This window comes from Pelobates fuscus, chromosome 4, assembly GCF_036172605.1.
Source record: "Pelobates fuscus isolate aPelFus1 chromosome 4, aPelFus1.pri, whole genome shotgun sequence".
Taxonomy (NCBI): Eukaryota; Metazoa; Chordata; class Amphibia; order Anura; family Pelobatidae; genus Pelobates; species Pelobates fuscus.
The window spans coordinates 88,136,088-88,160,198 of NC_086320.1; the positions used below are offsets into that span (position 1 = coordinate 88,136,088).

Below are 24,111 nucleotides of genomic sequence, written 5' to 3' on the forward strand. Positions count from 1 at the left end.
TCCACCAGGCACAGAGTCATCTATAAGTGTGAGTACACAATGTAAGGGGTGCAGCAGGGATTTTATGTAAAGGGAGGAGGGGAATGTATGAATTTTATGGGGGTGGATGTATTTATTCATTTAAGATGGGTTTTATTTGTGAAGGGGGCATATTTATTTATGAAAAGGTTTGCAGGGTTTTATTTGTGAAGGGGGTGTATTTATGGAAGGGTTTGCAGGGTTTTATTTGTGAAGGGGGTGTATTTATGGAAGGGTTTGCAGGGTTTTATTTGTGAAGGGGGTTGTATTTATTAATAGAAGGGAGGTGCAGGGTTTTTATGTGAAGGGGGCGTGATGTATTAATTTTATGTAAGGGGGTACAGAAGCTTAAATATTATTGAAAACATTTAAAAAATATGTGGGTGTTTTTTACATTTTATAAACTGATCTTGACGCAGTTGGCCCTGCCTCCATGACTGCGATCATCAATCTTGATTATCTCAGCCAATCCAATGCTTTCCCATAGGAAAGCATTGGGAGGATATTGCGCATATGGGGCAAAACGCCATGCTGTGTCAATAAGCATCTCCTCATAGAGATACATTGATGCAGGGCATGGAGATGCTAGACGTAACAGCAGTGACCCAGGATGCACTCCAGAGGCCACCTGAGTGACTGTCACTAGAAGTGTTACAAGGCAGCAATGTAAATACTGCCTTTTCTCTGAAAAGGCAGGGTTTACATTGAAAAGTGTGCAGGGACAGATTATAGAAACAAAAACAACTACATTAAGTTGTAGTGTTTCTGGTGACTATAGTGTCCCTTTAAGAATGGTATTTTTGACATTGAAACCTGGCTCCTTTTTTTTTTTTTTTTTTTTTTTTTTTAAAAACAGGACTCTTCAACTGGACAGACACAATCCTGCTTTAGTGTATCATACTGCCACCTTGTGGAAAAATTGAAACATAGCACTGTCATATTTATATGTAGCATTTTCAAGATTTGTGCACAAATGTGTTTCCACTGGCATGAACGAATCAAATTCCTTTTAAGCTATGTCCGAAAGAATGGATCTTTCTGGGATTTACCTGTGTAATGTTATTCATTGAGTGTTTTCTCCACTGATAATCACCACCAACATTTAGAGCCACTAAAAACAAGCTTTTAAAGGCGAATTAATCTTTTATTTTGCCATTTAAAAGAAATAAAAATAAATGTTAAAGTATTTTTTTAATGCATTAAACAAAACAACAACAACAAAAACAGATGGGTATTTTTACCCCATAGCTTTCCTTTGTAAATTGATTTTTACTTTATAAACAACATTTGCAAGATGTGTACACTACATATTTTCTAAATTAGAGTTTAGGGCATTTACATTTCTGAAACTGTGACCATAAATACCAGATTAAAGGCTGTAGGTATTATATGAAGGGGCATACTAAGACTTTAAACAGCATTATCAGAATGCAATCTCTTCAAATCAACTCTTAGTTCAGGTCTTTACTTCTCAGGAGGGACGCTTTATTAAGATCCAATTTTTCTAGGTCAATTGTCAAAGTGCTCCTTTTCGTTTAACATATTAATCAGAGAGAAAAGGTTAGAGAGACAACTGTAATGTACCTCAGAACAATAGGCTCTCTCTTGTGACAGAGGCACACATTTCACAATGTGATAGTTTAATTATAGAGTTTTTCTTCATAGTTTCTGTTAGCACCAAACTGCATCAACAAGAATACAGCAGAAGTGTAGGCATTTTGGGAAGAAAAATCAGTAAGAAAGGTCAGTAAATACTTGGCACAGACCTTTTAAATATCATGCATATTGGAACCGTATTTAAAAATATAATTTGCCAATTACAGCATTACTAAGAGTGTCTCATAGGAATCCCCAGACAAAAGGTTGTATGTATCATATAAGTCTACCATGCAGTAGGTATGCTAGAATGTTGTTATGGAATATTGCAACAGTTTCTGATACACACGTCTAACAATGTGTTCCCACAGCATGTATTTTAACATGGTTTTACTTTGTATCACTAAATTCTTCTTCTACAAGACCGTGTTGAACTCACTTGTGATGCACTGGTTGTCCTACAATTAAAACATGTCCATACACAATGCATGGCTGCACAGAAGGTACTATTTATATAAAGTGACCATCAATTTTCTTAACAATGGTTATGAGCAAGAGAAAAGTATTATGCATTCTCCTAAAGTTTAAGACTTCTATTTAAAAAAAGTGTGCATTATGATCAAACAAGTCAAGAAAGACAGTGTACAGGGAAGAATGGATTTTAAATTACATGTGTGCTAAATACCTTTCCAGTTAAAGGGACTCTCCAGTGCCAGGAAAACATCCGTTTTCCGGGCACTGCAGGACCCTGCAGTACCCCTCTCCCCTCCACCCCCCATCCCATGTTGCAGAATGGGTTAAAACTCCTTCAGTGACTTACCTGCATCCAGTGCCGATGTCCCTCGGTGCTGGGTAGCCTCCGCCCACGCTCCGCAATGCTTTCCTATGAGGATTCCCACAACGCTGTAGGTCCTCATGCATAGCGTGAGGACGTCCAGTATCGTTTAAAACACTTTTCGTGTTCTATGAACATGGAAGTCCCTCTAGTGGCTGTCTGATAGCCACTAGAGGAGGACTTAACCCTGCAAGGTAATTATTGCAGTTTATAAAAACTGCAATAATTGCACTTGCAGGGTTGAGGGCGGTGGGAGTTGGCACCCAGACCACTTCAATGGGCAGAAGTGGACTGGGTGCCTGGAATGTCCATTTAAATGTTTGAACTACTAAAAGGTGACCAAAAGATAGACTACCAGATGTAAAACATCAAACCTTTTTTAAAGCAATTTAAGACATTTGGATCACTCCCGCCTGTGGCAACTTTATTACATTTAGCTGATTTTAGGAGCTACACTGCATTCTCAAATATTTGCTCCTACAGGGCAACTGGGCCAGGGTACTTCTGGTATTATAACTACTACAGTGGGTAACATGCTTGGAGTAACCTTTTAATACAAAAATAAATAAACTGTCTGGAGTATCAGTGTCTCAAATTCCCCATAGAGACATATTTTATGATATTTGAGTGGTATAGTATTGCTAGGGTAGAAATCTTTTTAGAAAGGACCTCCTGTGTCTTGTCGTCTAGTGATAAATCTGCTATCCAAAGCTTAAGATGGGAGAGAGGATGTATCTCCATTATTGCTGAGCTGCTAATTAATCTTCAGCTGTCATGTTGATGGGGGATCCTGCTAAGCTGGCTGACTTTCTACATTCCTTCCCAAGCCTCCCTTGTAGAAAAAGGAGAAAAAAAAATTAAAAGGTAAGGAAGCGTAAAGTTTCTGAGTAGCTAATTAATTGAATGCCACTTGCAATTAAGGGTTGGTTTTGTTAATTATTTTTTTCTAATTTTAAAATATCTAAATTCATATTTTGTCTTGCACAATATACCATCCATGCTAAACGGCTTCAAAGTTACAAAGATTTACAATGTGAACTTTAAAATAATCACTTGTTAATATGTCAAGCATGTAGTAAGCAGCTATACTGTGGGAGCAGCTGAAACATGTGGGCTGGGCAGGAAGAGAGGCTGCAACCCTCTAATCGTCTGGGGTTGGATAGAGGAGAGGTTGTAATCTTGGGGCTGGGTGGGAACGAGGGGCTCTAGCCCTGTTGGCTGGGTAGGGATTGGCTTAAAGAGGCACACACATCAATGTGTCCTTAGTGCAATAGGTGGATTAAATTAGTTATGTTAGATGTTTCATTTTCTCAATCTTAACTTTTTGAAAATATTAATTAGCACTTAAACATATTGCTCTATAAAGTCACCCTTACTTCTCCTTCCTTCCACCCTGTAATATTATCTTTTTGCTGTACATGATGTCTTGAATAGTTTTTTTAGAATTTGTACTTCAGCTCTTAGCTTTCTTCAGGAGCAGATGAAAATTTAACTACAACGCCTAGAAACCATTGGTTAGCCCATAAAACCAGTGGCATAGAAGAACAGAGATAGGCAACATTCCGCAATTCAGATGTTGACTACATCTCCTGGATGCTTTGTCAGCATTTTGGCTGTAGGAGCATTAAGGTAGATGTAGTCCACAACATCTGGAGTGCTAAATGTTGCCTATCCCTGATATAGAAAGTACTGCATGAATCAGTCAGTTCTTGGCTTGGTGAAAGCTCATTACAAATTCTGCACACCGTGGCGTTTTGAAGGATACAAGCGAATCAACTACACAAGTGACTGTCCTACACAGCCGGAACAGCACCTGCACTCATCGGGTCACTGGGAAGCAGCTAAGATGGCCACCCAGCGAAGGCCCCAAAAACGAAGCACACATGCTCAACCAACCTCGAACCCCCTGGGGGAATCGACCGATTCTGCGCGAGCCTCTGGACCATGCTGAGCAACCGTGGAATGGCTTACCGTCTGGCGGTGAAACTAGTGGCCACATGGATCCGTCCAGTGACCCGACGGCGCCATTATAGGTATCCACTACAAGCAACCAGTACAGCAGCCAGACCCTGCAAACACCGACGAGCGTGGGCGGAAAACGCCACCATGCTGCAGGAGCGACCACATTGGTCCCCACTCACTAGAACGAGACTACCAAACCAGCCTCCCACATAAGCTACTCACCAGCTCCGGGAACCGGCGTCCAGCAAAGCTCACCTCCATCCCTCCAAGTCACAGCTGCAAACCGGGAAGCCGCACGGCTGAACACCCCACTGAACACGACCGGAGCTGGGCCCCAGTTAAGGGACGCCTTCAAGGAGACCAACGCTGACGACAAGAGACACGTCCATGCACAGGGCATCGGCTGACAAGCCTACCTCTGTGCCTCTCAAGTGAACATGCCACACTTGCATCTAGAGGGCACATTCACAGCCGGCAACAACCATCGACATATGGACTACCCATACCTCGCAAATATAAATATCACTGCATGGACTAAGTGTTTTAAGTGGACAATGCTAGCCAAACATATAGCCTAGCTACACAGAGATGCCGTAAAGTATGCCATAGACTACCTCTCGTTATTTTTTGTTTAGTTCAGGACCAGATAGTCTAAGCTCTCATCTGCGATTTATAATCACCTTTGTGTCCACTTGTAGTTAAGGTGCAGCAGACTAGCATGTTACCACATACCCAGCAGCCAAATAGTCTAATCGCAATAGCCTGAGCTACTAATTAGCATTTTGGTACAACATTTATTGCACTGTTCCAAGCGAACTGTTCTCAAAATTGTTTTAATAATGCTTTATAGTTCCACAAGCGATAACTACACTGTTGAAATAATAATCCTAATAACCTAAAATATGTGCCTGACTAAATTATGTCACAACCTGTATTGCAAATGTTTTCCAACCTATCCTGATGTCGCTGTTGTGGCGCACCAGGGTTACTTGTTACTATTGTGCACAACAAAAATAAAGAATTAAAAAAAAAAAAAATAGCTAATCTAGAACAATTCACTGTCAGCAATGCTTTTATTTCTGATATTCTGGCCTTAAATTTGAAATTCACTTTCAGTTCTCACTTTTGTAAATAAACCTGGCTAGCCTCACACACAGTACAGTAACATTGAGGCAAACGATTATCGCACAAAATTTTTGTTCTGTTATTTGCGAACATTAAAAGCATGCTCACAATAAATTCCTTTACAAACTCGAAAACATCCCATTATCGATAAAGAGGATATTCGTTTTATTTCTTTTCATTTGGTTTGGTTTTATTTTGTTCACATTTTGTTTTCACTATTTCTTCTCTCAAGTTGAACCTTTCCTCATCTCATCTGATGGTTTCTTCTAAGCAGCAATACCCATGTGAGCCATGCATGAGACAGGGTTACAATTCCAACTCGTTATCATATCAGGCGACAAGACACTAATTGTACTTGGTTATGAGGTAATTGTGATCATTACTTGTGACTGGGTGCATCCAGTCAATATATCAAAAGAACTAGAAACTGTAGCAAAGTGACACAAGATGAAGATTAAATGTAACACTAGGACCATCAATAGGATTTTGCTGAAGTATATTGATTATGTATATAATTTATTTGATAAAGTACATGTCAAAGAGGTCATGTGGTGCCTACCAAAAGTGCAAGAAAGCTTGTTTAACTCAAACTAATAACCTCAAGATTGATAAGGAAATATAGCCTGTGTCCTCCATAAAGCACTCAAGGGCAAGGATATAACAGTCTGTCAGGATTTTGCATTAAACAGATCCTGAGACTCTGAAGCTGTAATCAGAAAATGCATTGGCATATAAGGGTACTGAAGAAATCAGAAAATTTATTTTTAGGTTCACAGAAAAATAAGTCATTCAATCACTGCAGTCCTTAAAATATAATTTGTATACGACTGCAGGCCTTGGCAAATTAAGATCCCCAGATGTTGGCGTAAGTTAAAATACAGTAGACTGGCAGTGCAGAGATATGTGAGGGAACAATTGGCATTTCACTCACCGTCGGATCCAAGATTACTGGTAAAAAATGTATAAAGTGTATAAGGAGGACTACCTAAATGTACATCAGATAATTTAGCTTTTAGAACGAAAGTTTTGATTTAGGACTTTACCGCACCTGTTTGAAGTTCCATAGACAAGTATTGCATTTCTGCATATTGGATTAAAATACATGTCAGACAACAGAATGTGGATTAGTAGTATAAATTTTAGGACTCATAGATTGTACGTGTAAATAAATGAAAGTAAAATATCTCCGCACATGTCCTGCAAATTAACTAGTGACACATTGGTGCCATGTAATGTATCTATCTATGAAAGTCATATATCTTAATAACATAATAACAAAGTGTGTTTTACCTCCTCCACGTTGGAAGCTGTTTTTGCCGAAGTTTCCATGAACACGAGACCATGTTCCCTAGCAAATGCTTCCCCCTCTTCCTTTTTTACTTCCCTCCTTGATTCTAAATCACTGTAAGATAAATGCATATATATTTTAAAAAGAACGGTATGCTCAGGAAAATAAACAAAACAAAAAATGTCTTCCATTTTATTTTAAATCATGAGGTGAATTTCTCTTTGGCTTTTTATATGGATGAACACTGCAAACATGAGGGTATGGTTCAAAACCTACTCTATCTTTATCTGCCAATATTTTAGCACTGTACAGCAGAATTAATTGGGACAGTATAAACAATTGCTATATTTTAGAATTGCGGACAACAATTTAATGATAGGGTCTTACTTAATGTAGAGGTTTCTTGCAAACAAAGATTACTTAAATCATTGGCATGTTTTGAAATATCTCAAAGTTTCTTTAGTTAGTAACAGGCTTTCAAACTAAATACAACAAAGAACAAACTTGCATTACACGAGTATCTCTGACATCAACATTTCCTAGCCAATACAATTCTCTAATAAAACGAATTGGTCTTGAAGTGATGGTCACTTTAGAAAGCTTGTACAAAAAGATGCATTGGTGGTTCTCTGACTTTCAATGACATTTGTTGGTACTTGGTGTAATTTACCTTTTTGTGTTTATCGAGATTAGGGCCATCTAACAATAAGGATTATGTAAGAAAATAAATATAAATAAATTGCTGAGAACCGGATATGATGTGACGCGACCTAACAAGGAGAGGAGGTCACGTCGAAGCGAGAATCAGAATGATGCTTGGAACACAAAGGGATCACACACTGACAGCACCCTCACACACTGACAGCACCCTCACACACACACACACGGACAGCACCCTCACACACACACACACGGACAGCACCCTCACACGCACCCACACGGACAGCACCCTCACACACACACACACACAGCACCCACACGGACAGCACCCTCACACACACACACGGACAGCACCCTCACACACACACGGACAGCACCCTCACACACACACGGACAGCACCCTCACACACACGGACAGCACCCTCACACACACACGGACAGCACCCTCACACACACACGGACAGCACCCTCACACACACACGGACAGCACCCTCACACACACACGGACAGCACCCTCACACATACACACGGACAGCACCCTCACACATACACACGGACAGCACCCTCACACACGGACAGCACCCTCACACACGGACAGCACCCACACACACGGACAGCACCCTCACACACGGACAGCACCCTCACACACGGACAGCACCCTCACACACGGACAGCACCCTCACACACGGACAGCACCCTCACACACGGACAGCACCCTCACACACGGACAGCACCCTCACACACGGACAGCACCCTCACACACGGACAGCACCCTCACACACGGACAGCACCCTCACACACGGACAGCACCCTCACACACGGACAGCACCCTCACACACGGACAGCACCCTCACACACGGACAGCACCCTCACACACGGACAGCACCCTCACACACGGACAGCACCCTCACACACACACGGACAGCACCCTCACACACACACGGACAGCACCCTCACACACACACGGACAGCACCCTCACACACACACGGACAGCACCCTCACACACACGGACAGCACCCTCACACACACGGACAGCACCCTCACACACACGGACAGCACCCTCACACACACACACACACACACACGGACAGCACACACACACACACACACGGACAGCACCCACACACACACACACGGACAGCACCCACACACACACACACACGGACAGCACCCACACACACACACACGGACAGCACCCTCACACACACACGGACAGCACCCTCACACACACACACGGACAGACAGCACCCTCACACACACACACGGACAGACAGCACCCTCACACACACACACACACACACGGACAGCACCCTCACACACACACACACGGACAGCACCCTCACACACACACACACACGGACAGCACCCTCACACACACACACACGGACAGCACCCTCACACACACACACACGGACAGCACCCTCACACACACGGACAGCACCCTCACACACACGGACAGCACCCTCACACACACACACACACACGGACAGCACCCTCACACACACACACGGACAGCACCCTCACACACCACCCTCACACACACACGGACGGACAGCACACACACACACACACACACATGGACAGCACCCTCACACACACACACGGACAGCACCCTCACGGACAGCACCCTCACACACACACGGACAGCACCCTCACACACACACGGACAGCACCCCCCCCACACACACACACGGACAGCACCCCCCCCCCCACACACACGGACAGCACCCCCCCCCCACACAGCACCCCCCCCACACACACGGACAGCACCCCCCCACACACAAACACACGGACAGCACCCTCACACACACACACGGACAGCACCCTCATACACACACGGACAGCACCCTCATACACACACGGACAGCACCCTCACACACACACACACACACGGACAGCACACACACACACACACACGGACAGCACACACACACACACACACGGACAGCACCCACACACACACACACGGACAGCACCCACACACACACACACACACACGGACAGCACCCTCACACACACACACACACACACACACACACACACCACCCTCACACACGGACGGACAGCACACACACACACACGGACGGACAGCGCACACACACACACACACACACACACACGGACAGCACCCTCACACACACACACGGACAGCACCCTCACACACACACACGGACAGCACCCTCACACACACACACGGACAGCACCCTCACACACACACACACGGACAGCACCCTCACACACACACACACACGGACAGCACCCTCACACACACACACACACGGACAGCACCCTCACACACACACACACACGGACAGCACCCTCACACACACACACACACACACACACACACACACGGACAGCACCCTCATACACACACGGACAGCACCCTCACACACACACACACGGACAGCACCCTCACACACACGGACGGACAGCACCCTCACACGGACGGACAGCACCCTCACACACACACACACACGGACGGACAGCACACACACACACACACACATGGACAGCACCCTCACACACACACGGACAGCACCCTCACACACACACGGACAGCACCCTCACACACACACGGACAGCACCCTCACACACACACGGACAGCACCCTCACACACACACGGACAGCACCCTCACACACACACACACACGGACAGCACCCTCACACGGACAGCACCCTCACACACACACACACGGACAGCACCCTCACACACACACACACACGGACAGCACCCCCCCCCACACACACACACGGACAGCACCCCCCCCACACACACACGGACAGCACCCCACACACACACGGACAGCACCCCCCACACACACGGACAGCACCCCCCCCACACACACGGACAGCACCCCCCCCACACGGACAGCACCCCCCCCACACACACACGGACAGCACCCCCCCCCACACACACGGACAGCACCCCCCCACACACACACGGACAGCACCCCCCCCACACACACACACACGGACAGCACCCTCACACACACACACGGACAGCACCCTCACACACACGGACAGCACCCACACACACACGGACAGCACCCTCACACACACACGGACAGCACCCTCACACACACACACACGGACAGCACCCTCACACACACACACACGGACAGCACCCTCACACACACACACACGGACAGCACCCTCACACACACACACACACACGGACAGCACCCTCACACACACACACACACACGGACAGCACCCTCACACACACACACACACACACGGACAGCACCCTCACACACACACACACACGGACAGCACCCTCACACACACACACGGACAGCACCCTCACACACACACACGGACAGCACCCTCACACACACACGGACAGCACCCTCACACACACACACACGGACAGCACCCTCACACACACACACACGGACAGCACCCTCACACACACACACGGACAGCACCCTCACACACACACACGGACAGCACCCTCACACACACACACGGACAGCACCCTCACACACACACACGGACAGCACCCTCACACACACACACGGACAGCACCCTCACACACACACACACGGACAGCACCCTCACACACACACACACGGACAGCACCCTCACACACACACACGGACAGCACCCTCACACACACACACGGACAGCACCCTCACACACACACACGGACAGCACCCTCACACACACACACGGACAGCACCCTCACACACACACACACACGGACAGCACCCTCACACACACACACGGACAGCACCCTCACACACACACACGGACAGCACCCTCACACACACACACACACACACGGACAGCACCCTCACACACACACACACACGGACAGCACCCTCACACACACACACACGGACAGCACCCACACACAAACACACGGACAGCACCCTCACACGGACAGCCAGCACCCTCACACACACACACACACGGACAGACAGCACCCTCACACACACACGGACAGACAGCACCCTCACACACACACACGGACAGCACCCTCACACACACACGGACAGCACCCTCACACACACACACGGACAGCACCCTCACACACACACACGGACAGCACCCTCACACACACACACACACGGACAGCACCCTCACACACACACACACGGACAGCACTCACACACGGACAGCACACACACACGGACAGCACCCTCACACACACACGGACAGCACCCTCACACACACACACACGGACAGCACCCTCACACACACACACACACACGGACAGCACCCTCACACACACACACACACGGACAGCACCCTCACACACACACACACACGGACAGCACCCTCACACACACACACACACGGACAGCACCCTCACACACACACACACACCACCCTCACCCACACACGGACGGACAGCACACACACACACGGACAGCACCCTCACACACGGACAGCACCCCCCCCCCCACACACGGACAGCACCCACCCCACACACACACAGACAGCACCCACCCCACACACACACAGACAGCACCCACCCCACACACACACAGACAGCACCCACCCCACACACACACAGACAGCACCCCCCCCCACACGGACAGCACCCCCCCCCCCACACGGACAGCACCCCCCCCACACGGACAGCACCCCCCCCCACACGGACAGCACCCCCCCCCACACGGACAGCACCCCCCCCCACACGGACAGCACCCCCCCCACACGGACAGCACCCCCCCCACACGGACAGCACCCCCCCCACACACACGGACAGCACCCCCCCCACACAGACAGCACCCTCACACACACACACGGACAGCACCCTCACACACACACACGGACAGCACCCTCACACACACACACGGACAGCACCCTCACACACACACACGGACAGCACCCTCACACACACACACGGACAGCACCCTCACACACACACACGGACAGCACCCTCATACACACACACGGACAGCACCCTCATACACACACACAGACACACGGACAGCACCCTCATACACACACACAGACACACGGACAGCACCCTCACACACACACACACACACACACACACGGACAGCACCCTCACACACACACACACACGGACAGCACCCTCACACACACACACACACGGACAGCACCCTCACACACAGACACACGGACAGCACCCTCACACACACACACACACACACACACCACCCTCACACACACACACGGACGGACAGCGCACACACACACACACACGGACAGCACCCTCACACACACACGGACAGCACCCTCACACACACACGGACAGCACCCTCACACACACACACGGACAGCACCCTCACACACACACACGGACAGCACCCTCACACACACACACGGACAGCACCCTCACACACACACACGGACAGCACCCTCACCCTCACACACGGACAGCACCCTCACACACACACACGGACAGCACCCTCACACACACACACACACACGGACAGCACCCTCACACACACACACACACAGCACCCTCACACACACACACACACACACGGACAGCACCCTCATACACACACACACACACGGACAGCACCCTCACACACACACACACACACACACACGGACAGCACCCTCACACACACACACACGGACGGACAGCACCCTCACACACACACACACGGACGGACAGCACCCTCACACACACACACACGGACGGACAGCACACACACACACACACACACACACGGACAGCACCCTCACACACACATGGACAGCACCCTCACACACACACGGACAGCACCCTCACACACACGGACAGCACCCACACACACACACGGACAGCACCCTCACACACGGACAGCACCCTCACACACACACACACGGACAGCACCCACACACACGGACAGCACCCCCCCCCACACACACACGGACAGCACCCCCCCCCACACACACACGGACAGCACCCCCCCCCACACACACACGGACAGCACCCCCCCACACACACACGGACAGCACCCCCCCACACACACACGGACAGAACCCCCCCCACACACACACACGGACAGCACCCCCCCCACACACACACGGACAGCACCCCCCCCACACACACACGGACAGCACCCCCCCCACACACACACGGACAGCACCCCCCCCACACACACACGGACAGCACCCCCCCACACACGGACAGCACCCCCCCCCACACACGGACAGCACCCCCCCACACACACACGGACAGCACCCCCCCCACACACACACACAGCACCCTCACACACACACACACACAGCACCCTCACACACACACACACACGGACAGCACCCTCACACACACACACGGACAGCACCCTCACACACACACACGGACAGCACCCTCACACACACACGGACAGCACCCTCACACACACACGGACAGCACCCTCACACACACACGGACAGCACCCTCACACACACACACACGGACAGCACCCTCACACACACACACACGGACAGCACCCTCACACACACACACACACACACGGACAGCACCCACACACACACACGGACAGCACCCTCACACACACACACACACACACACGGACAGCACCCTCACACACACACGGACAGCACCCTCACACACACACACACGGACAGCACCCTCACACACACACACACGGACAGCACCCTCACACACACACGGACAGCACCCTCACACACACACGGACAGCACCCTCACACACACACACACGCACATGGATAATACATATAAATAAAGGCAAGGATTATAAAATTCAAGTGGCATAAGGAAAACAAAAAAAACATGGCAGTCTCTCTTTAAAGCTGAATTGTCTTTTTTTCTGGAAATTCAAACAAAAACTATGGATATCCCCCATAACATGTTAACCTTTTCTCAATGAAGTTGCAATGGCGCCTGGAGGTCCTGTGTGTCGCCTTATGTTAAGTAGTTATACAGTTTACAAAAGGTTTAATCCAAAGGTGTAGAAAGTGCCCATTTTGTCCCTCTCTGTCTGCTGACAGTCGCCGCTTATCACTAGATTCCCATTGAGAAGACGGTGATTTAAGAATGGTTAAACACCTTAATATTAAAGGATGGCCCCAATGTCCTAAAAGCACCATACCTACTTTGAGATTAAGTTGCTATGGTGCCTAAAGTGTTCCTTTAAACATTCAGTCACACAATGCAAACGATGAGAACAAAAAATACATTTTTTTTCAAGGTGAAAGGAGCTTAACTGCAGGATAGATTTGTTGATTTCTACATTTAATTATATTTTCCAGACCTAAAATAAACATATTTGTTAAATAGTGGGGATAAGTAAAGAGAATAGTAAAAATCATGGAAAAATACATTTTAAGAGAACTGAATCATTTTCACTTTCAGGAACCAAAAACCTAATGTGGTTCCACTGACTAGCTATAAAAATAAATAAAAAGCATAATTGTTTACCTCTTGTTGGCAATAAGCATAATCACCATATTTGAATTTGAGTGTTGGCGAGCATCTTCAAGCCAGGTCGTCAAATGATTGAATGTGTCTCTCCTACACAGAGGAAAAAAATAAAAAATAAAGATTTGTTTTTATTCAACCAATACTTAAAATTCATTTTTATAAATTCTTGAGTGATTCTTGAGAGATATTTGTTGCTTCAGTTGCTGTGGCCTAGGCTACCTTAAATGAAAATGAGTCATGACCTGCTGGCAACTGGTAAAAAGGCAAATCATGTTTACTGAATACTGCACGGATGGTGACATCACTGTTAAAAAGTTTCTCTCAAAAAACAAAAACAAAATCAAATCCAATTTTTTGAAACATAGTTGTTTTTTGTTTAGAGTAACACTTGCTGTAGAGATCCCCCCTCCTCACTAAAAATAAAGAAAGCCAAAACTCTTTTACAGCATCGAAGCCAAGTACTCCCTGTCAAGGAGGACTGAGGGGAATAAATGGGCAGCATGGAGGGGACGGAGAGGTGTCAGGATTGGCATCAGCTAGCTTGGCTAGGTTAATAATGCCGAATGATGCAGTAAGAGGTGGAGTTACACCTCTTGAGGCACAGAGACTCATCTCTGTATGTGTAGCATTTCATGTATAAACGTTGCACATACAGACCCCCATGCAATATGACTACTTCAAATTTAAGGAAATGGTCATGGTGCTTGGAGTATTCCTTCAGCACAGCAGCCAACATTTCAATCCTCATCATGGAACCCTTATCAAGACTCGTAGTATATCATGTTTTGTCACAACAGTACAAAAACTAGAGGATATTGTATGGATGAATATTATATTATCTTAGCTTTAAAGCAACGATAACAGTAACACTTGTGTTTTAGAATTTGTACAGTTACAGTGTTTGGTTCAGTACCCTACAGCCCCTCCACGCAATCTCTATCAACATGTTTTAGATTGTAGAGACAAAGATTCACATAGCAACAAAAACAGCCACTATGCTGTAAGACGGTGAAAGATTGCTACCTAAGAACCTCTGTTTCTTGTCTGCAATGCTTGACCTGAACTGCCATCATCAGATCATAAGCAGATCTGGCTAAATTCTCTATTGTTTTGTGCCACATGATCGGAAAATATAAATTTCTGGAACAGACAAATCTAGACTATTCCCATAGTTAGATGAACAAAAGCATAATTTTGGTTCTCATTAAGGAGTGTATTTCTTATTCTCTTCCAATAAATGCATACTGGGTAGACATTGTTCATTCCCTGAACCAACGATGTAAGGGGTAGCAAGCAGTGAGTACTCAAGCAGTGTTTGTGTGAAATGAAGCACAGAACCCAACAACACTGGGTAGTGAAGCCAACATAATTTGTTCACTGATCCTAAGAATTTCATATTGTTTATTGGTCCTTTGATTCAGAACTCTTACCTTGTAATATCGTAAACTAATAAAGCCCCCGCAGCACCTCTGTAGTATGACCGTGTGATCGAACGGAAGGACTCCTGGCCAGCCTGTGGGAGATAAAAAAAAAACTAAGTCATCAACAAGTTTGAGCACTGCAATATTTCATTCAGTAAGTAAGGATTATTCACTAAAACTAGACTTGAACATTTTAGGCTAAAAATGGTAAAACTGGATATTTTTTCCACTTAATGTATTATATCCTAGAATTTGAAATTCCCTGGTCCGTTTTCAGTTTAAGAACAATGTTAATGTGTGATATGTTTAGCAATTAAAGGAATGAAATGCACTACAACTTTTCACTTGGACAAAAATGCAAAACTAAACTTAAAATCGCTTTTCATTTCGCTTTTAAAAACAAATTTTCAACAGCTGTAGTCTAGGAATAAGATCCTCCAGGTGGTGTAAGTTTGTCAAAACGAATGCCTCAGAATAGCACAATACAGCTTCTAGAGGCTTATTCAACTAAGGGATGGATCTGATAACATCAAAGAGCCAGGCAAGTTGAGGAGCCATTTTGGAATGTGCTTTCCTAACTCTTTGTTAACGTGCTGATGTGGCCTGTTTTTTCCTGATGATACTAGCTTCACTAATCTTATGAATTAAATCCTAAAATGAGAACACAAAGCAAAAACATAAGAATAGTAAATCCAGAAATATTTTAGACCAAAAGACAATCTGGATCTGTAAGATGGTGGAAATGTATAAATACAAATAATAATATAATGCCACACAAGAGGCAACTGTTACTCAATAACAATATATGAGTTGTGTCTGTCTGTGATTGTTAATGTTTGATTAGTCTAGGATTTGTACTGATGGCAGCGTGGGCTTAACGCATTTATGGTTTACTGCCGTAAATTTATGGTTTACTGCCGTAAATCGCAGGTAATATGAACCTTTGTCGCACGCTTGGTAATAGGTGGATGAGGACATGCTGTAGACATAAGGTAATATAAAGGGCGAGAAATAATGCTACCAAGCGTTCACTGCAGTTAACTGTTACGCCTGTCGCCTTTGTACGCTGAGTTGTTGCGTCTGGTAGGTAAGATGTGGGTTTTCAACTAGGGACAGGCTCAGTTATATTCAGGTGCATTGAAAATAATGAGCTAATGCCTTAATGTCAGTATGTACGTTGGTTGAGTAAACGTTGCTGCCAGTAGTGTGGAGTGTAGTTGTGTCATCATTAAAGCATAAACAGAAGCTATTGGCATACGTTTACATTTTTAAGCATAAACGAAAATACGATAAACTAAACCAAGACCCCTCATTCAACAGTATATGTCATGCTACGGCCCCTGAGGCCGTGCCTGGTGGAGAGCTAGTGCTCTAATCAGAGACTAAGTTCAACTTTACAGTAAGTGTACCTGCTATAAACTGTAGACATGCAAACTACTGACCGGGGCATCAATATAAACAAGTGTAGGTCATGAGAGCCACAATGGTAGTGAATGGGGGCAAATGAGGGCACTCAAGTTAAGCAGCCATATATTGGTACATAGATACATAGACATGTTCGGGTCATGTGATAATGTGAGGTCTGGTTCTCGATGCCTACAGGAACAAATTAAGCATGCATACAGGCTAATCCTAGCTGATGGGTTGCAGAATAAGAACCAGAAAGTTAAAAGTAAAAAATAAAAATTTACATTAAAAGAGTTGTGGTGAGTGCCCAAAAGTCTCCAGAGTCTCGACATTGGTCTGCCCACCTGGTCTCGTTGGGGCGAGGACACAGTGTTGCCCGGGATCGGGGGATTTTTCGTTGGTGTTAGGGGTCTGTGGTCTGTATCATTGGGTCTCTGGTGTCCTGCTTGTCTGTACCGTTCCCGGCTAGAGGTTGACCGGCAGTGGTCGGGGTGTTAGGGTGATGTGTACCGTGTCCTTACCGGGGCCAAGCGGCAGGTCCTAGACTCCGTTGGGGGGGTCTCTGTGCCTTTAGGACGTAATTGTTGCATATTTGTCCGGCGTGGAGCTTTGGGGGATGAATGGGGCGATCCGGTCTGGGTCCCAAACATGGGTGCTGTTTGGGGAACCGTTGTCGTCCATTTCCGCTTGGGGCAGCGAGTCTTGAGGCAGGTCCAGGGCCTGCAGGAAGGCCGGTGCGTCCCGAATGTCCTGAAGGGTAAGCATGTTGGATCCTCGCTGGACCGTCAGTGCCCTAGAGGACCGCCAGCGGTAGTCAATCCTGTGGGCTCGGAGCATTGAGGTGATTGGTCTGAGCGACCTGCGCCAGGTTAGGGTGCCAGATGACAGGTCTGTGTAAAATGAAAGGTCCATATTTTCAAAGCGAAAGGGGGTTTTGCCCCGGAGGGAAGACAGAATCGCCACTTTCTCTCTGTTGTTGACGAGGGTCAGAATGACATCCCTCGTAGCCGTGTCTGGTGCACTTTTTGGTTTAGGGACTCTAAAGACCTCCGCTGGGGTGATTGTTGTGGTCTGTCTTTGTGGTAGCACTGCTGGTATCAGGCGCATCATAAGTTTAGGCAGTTCGGCCTCCAGGATTTCCTCTCGGACTCCCCTGATCTTGATGTTTGAAGCTCGCCTGGCGTCCTCAATCGCCGCGAGGCGGTATTCATATTGCTGGTTCTGCTGTTGCAGGGCTTGTACGGTGTGTTACAGTGCAGTGACACTCTGGGCCTGGTATTGTGAGGAGCCCTCTAGTTTGGAGATGCGTCCTGTCAGGCCTTTCAAGTCTGCGTGGAGCGCTGTGACATCCTCGTGGATGCTGCCTTTCAGGTCCGCTAATAACGCCTTCAGGACCGCTGTAGTGATCGGCTCCGTGTCTGTTCCCATGCCGCTTTGTTTTGCCTTCTGTGGTGGTTGAAGAGGCTGTGAGTATCCCTCCTCCTTGGATATGTCCTCGGAGAAATCCGAGCACCCGCCGTGCAGAGCCGCCATGTTGGATTCGGAGGCACCACATGCTTGCCTCCACATCTCCCCTATCGTAAGTCCCGAGGTGGGCTTGTGTGGTATCGTTTTCTTCCCCTTTCTCTCCATGAGGTCTTGGGGTGTTTGCTTGCCAGTTGGGGCACAGAGGAGGGGGTATTTCAGGCTTTTTCTCCGTGTAAGGCTCGGAGCTCCCTTTGCTGGCGTCCGTTCGCTTCGGCGTTCAAGCTCCGCCTCCCCTGGGGCAATTTTATATACAGATCTCGGAATATTTCATTTGATTACTGTTTAACACCAATGCTGACAACATTGTCCTCTAGAAAGCGCGCTAGACAAACAGATTATATTCGTTTTCAACATAATTTTAAAAAAAGATTACAGAATTACAAAGCGGTGCATAGGGCCAAAATAGTCATTATTGAGGAGGACATTAGGCGGGGACATCTCCTAATTATGGTACTTGCATCCATTTTATTACAGGCACGACATTCCCTTTTCCCTGAGAAGAGTTGATCATCTCTTTCTGTCCTAAAAGGAGCATCTACTTGAACTTTGACAAGCTTGCATGCTCACAGCACATGGGCCAAAGCAAACATAGGAGACACCACTAATAAAGACACTATAGAGGAGATCCATAAAGGTAAACAGGTGATATTCTTAGGCAAAGGGCTAACTAAAGTGCTTAACCTCAGAGACCAATACAATATTTCTCACCATTTAGCACTATGGAACAGAAAAGAGCTTGTTTTGCATTGATAAATATTTTTCTACATCTGGTCTCAGGTTAATTAACAAGAAAGATGATAAATGGTCAATACATGGTTTTGGCTGTTACTTCTAAGGCAAGCAACACAACCCATTTGCGATTAACTTGCATTATACTGGCCTCGCTCTGTGTGTTGTACAGGTAACGTTACCGTAAAAGCAGAACTAGCAGTGCTAAATGGGTATTTGCAAGATGGACTCAAATTCTATACTTTGCAATATACATCTAGAGCTATCCATTTTGCATATAGGTTGTATTTCCCAAAACTGTACAACTGTATTAGACAAATTAGCCATTGATGCCATTTTCTTGTTACCAAAGATATTTACAGAAATAGAAAGCAACCTATTTGCATGCCTTATGATGGACAAGATGTGCGATCAGCATGATAGTTGAATGGACAGGCTAGAACAAACTGAGACAGTCCATTCCTAATTGTTAGTATCCAAAGCAGCACTAAGGATCTTTACAGGCACATTCGCCATAAACTTCATTTTCACTGCTTAATGGCTAGTAGCAGGAGAGTAAAAATGTTTAACCCTGTGTGAAATATATATCATACACCCCTCCAGTTTTTCAGATTCAGCTACAAGCTAGGTCTAAATGTTCACTATCTGGTCCTTGCAGAATTGCAGCATACATTGAATAGGCGCTTGAATGTAGTTATTTTTCAATGTGTTCAGTCTCCAAACAACACATTTTTATTTCTACAAAGAGAAAAGGCTGGTATGAAAGCCATCTCTTGAAAGGTGTATCCATTAAAGCCAAAGTTCCTTTTAATAGCACTTTTAAAATTTTCTTTTTGAAACTACCAGGGATCACACAAAATTTTAACCTCAAGTGGTATGAAATGGTGTTTGTTTGCTTTTCAGGAAGAGTGTAATATGACCACAGTAATGATGAAAAGGATCGACACATACGCAGTGTAAAAAAATTTTTCTAGGAACAAGTAGGCCTCTAAAAACCTTCTTTGGCAATCCCTGACATCCCAATTTACTGAATGGCTTCACAATACATGAAACATTATTAGAGAACAGAAAGGACGCCTAGCAACGGAGCTCTGAAGACAAATCTGAAAGGAAGCAAATAACCCAGAGCTGCGCATTTGAATTCAATAACCCGCTCCCTGGGGCAGCTGTTGACACTAGAATAAATAAAGCCCATTGTAAATAAATGATGAATGACATCTTTACGCCCACCATCTGCTGGTGTAAAGGTTGTTGGAAGGCCAAGGATGCAGATTCTATCCATTCTATCGGAAGCAGCAGCCAGACATTCAGAGACCCGACATTTCATTTGGCCATATTTTCCATTTTTAATCTGTTTATACTAAAACCAGAAGAGTAAAAAAAAAAAAAAAAAAAAAATCATTGACGGCTATCATAGCTGCTACACTGCTTGAACGTCATCTCAGTCCATTTCGAATGTTCAAAAAATTACCAGCAGATGCAGACAACAGCAACATTATATAAAAAGCAGGAAAAATGGAAGTCTGTGATCAAGTGCACACAGCTTTAGTTCCCCAAAAATCTACACTGTATTACATATTTGTGGGGATCTGCCTTAGATTGTTGGCAACCTCACAGCTGCAGAGGAATACAATAAGACTATATATATATAGCCTGACAAATCCATCCTCCAGTACAGCAACAGTCAATGAGCTGGTCGTACATTAAATCTACCCATGATGCTCCACTGAAATTCTAACTGCTGTGTGTATGTGTGTAGAACACACCCTAGGGACATATACTAAGTTTGCAACACACACAAAAGTAGTGTCACTAAGATGGGAAAATAAATAACATTTTGCATGATTCTTACCAGTGACTGATTGGTGCTCATAACATGCAACATGCAAATGGAGTATATTAATATTTCTACCTTATCCTCTTACAATAGATTTGTGTAACAATAATACTGTATATTTATTTATAAAATGTTTTACCAGGAAGGATACATTGAGATGTCTCTCGTTTTCAAGTATGCCCTGGACAGTTGTCTTTATTCACCAGAACCTGGGTCAAACTAGTGCAAAATCCAAATGTATTCAAGGAATATCTGAGTAAAACTATTTGGGAAATTTATTTTTTGCTAGGCATCTTTGTTTCTCTGTGTTTCATACAATTTCATTGGGGATTCCGCTTTAAATTAACCACAGAGCGAAACACTAACAATTCCAATCACAACTCTGTATGAGTAGCCAATAAAAATGCAAACTAAGCACAAAAAGGGAACCAATACTGAGAATATGCAAGTTTAACATTTTAAACTGTATAGCATTTATTAGTGCGGAGAATATGTAAAAACGGTGTGCCTTTAAATCACTTTTGAAAGGAGACAGATCACCTTAAAAAGTTTGATATTCCCTATGGCATGATATTAAACGACTCCAGACACAATCACTTCAGCTTGCTAATGAAATTTATGTCTGGAGTCTATTTGTTTTTTACTGTTTATGAAAGTGCCGATTTCAATAGAAAATCAACACTTTAATAAATTGGGGAAGAAATGGCTCCCGCTTTCTCAATGAACTGTACTACAACTCATTGCACTGGAAAGCTACAAACGTGTGTGAGGTTGTGACTCCAGCAAGGCAGCTTCTCATGAGAAGCCTCTGGTCAACTCCCTGGTACAGATTGTAAGTATGTAGCTTTTGCAAGCGGGTTCTTTAATAATAATAATAATAATAATAATAATAATAATAATAATAATAATAATAATAATAATAATAATATACTACCAAAGAAAATATTCAGGAAAAAAATACATTATAGGAACACTGTAGTGTTAGGAATACATATATGGATTTCTAAAGCTACAGTCCTGGTGCCCCTTATTTTGCATCCCTTATCATGTGTACAAAAAATAAATTAAATGAATGATTCACTTTTTCTCCAGTGAAGAGTTTCCTTCAGCGCTGCTGCAACCTCCCCCGAGTGATATAGTCTTGGAGGTATGCTTCCAGGATGATGGGCCAATCCAAGTCTCCCCAGAGTACTGGGGTAAGTAGGCTCATGCCGCGATGGGCCTATGATTCCTCCATAGAAAATCATTGTAATGTTAAGTTACGGCACAAGAGTCGGAAAGTAAGATTCCCAGCTCTCATGACCATTGGGCTTTAAGTTGTGGCTTAAAATTAGATCAATATTGGGTTTTGGGTGTATGACTGCAGGCACTATAACAACTTCAATTAGATGTAACTGTTAAAAGTGACTACAGTGTCCCTTTAATGCTTTCTTTGGGGGTATATCTACTAAACATTTTATAAATAATATTCAATGGAATGTTCCCTTAAGAATAGGTCAAATTGTGGCAAGAATGCCATAGTCTTCAGTAGTGTTTGTTCATATATAGTTTGACCTGAATGTTACTTACAGTGTCCCATATCTGAAGTTTAATTTGCTTGCCATCAATTGTTATCATCCGAGCACCAAATTCTACACCTAAAAACAGGAGAATATGTTAAACATTAGTCAAAGTTTTTACATTTCAAAACATAAGTAAACAGTTTATTTGTATTTACCTATGAAAGGTCAATATAAGCCAGGATAACTCTTTATAAATAGGTGTAATGTTCAAATAAAAGCATTTATAATCAAATTGCTGAAGCAAAAGTAAAATGAGGTATGGATACATCAATATACCATAGCAAATAAACACAAAACATATGTTTTCAACAAATATAGCAGACTGTATCACTCCACTCTGGTATTAAAAATACAGTGTCCCAATTTTAACAATGCCAATATCTTTCATAAGAGCTCTGCTTATTTTATGCATAAACCACTAGAGGGCACAAGCCAGTAATAACCCAATATAAAGGCTTAAATTACATTTGAACAATGTAAACTAGACATGTGCAATTTTGTTTCGCTTGATACTTCCGAATAGCCGAATTACCGAAGTGCCAAACTGAAGTCTTGAAGAACCGAATGTCCGAAGAGCCAGATTTCGGATTTGCCGAATAGCCGAAGCACAGAATTGCAGAAGTACTAATATACCCAGTGGAAGAATGTTACACTGTATACCAGTTTAAATAAAAAGTATACACACATAGCTAGGATTCAGCTGTAAGCATTTGCAACACTTACAATAATCAAGTAATACGTTCAATGGATGGGAATGAATAAGTAGATAACTACTATCT

General features: G+C 45.1%; 1 protein-coding gene across 1 annotated transcript in view; it reads right to left on the reverse strand.

The window, feature by feature from the left end:
- The window catches only part of RAB2A (RAB2A, member RAS oncogene family), a 70,823-nt gene that overhangs the window by 13,863 nt on the left and 32,849 nt on the right, over positions 1-24,111 (reverse strand). The window contains exons 3-6 of the mRNA XM_063451370.1: positions 23,340-23,407; positions 16,280-16,362; positions 14,847-14,939; positions 6,827-6,938 (exon numbers count right to left, since the gene is read on the reverse strand). Coding sequence (XP_063307440.1) covers positions 6,827-6,938; positions 14,847-14,939; positions 16,280-16,362; positions 23,340-23,407 — 356 coding nt within the window. The remainder of the gene's footprint in view (positions 1-6,826; positions 6,939-14,846; positions 14,940-16,279; positions 16,363-23,339; positions 23,408-24,111) is intronic.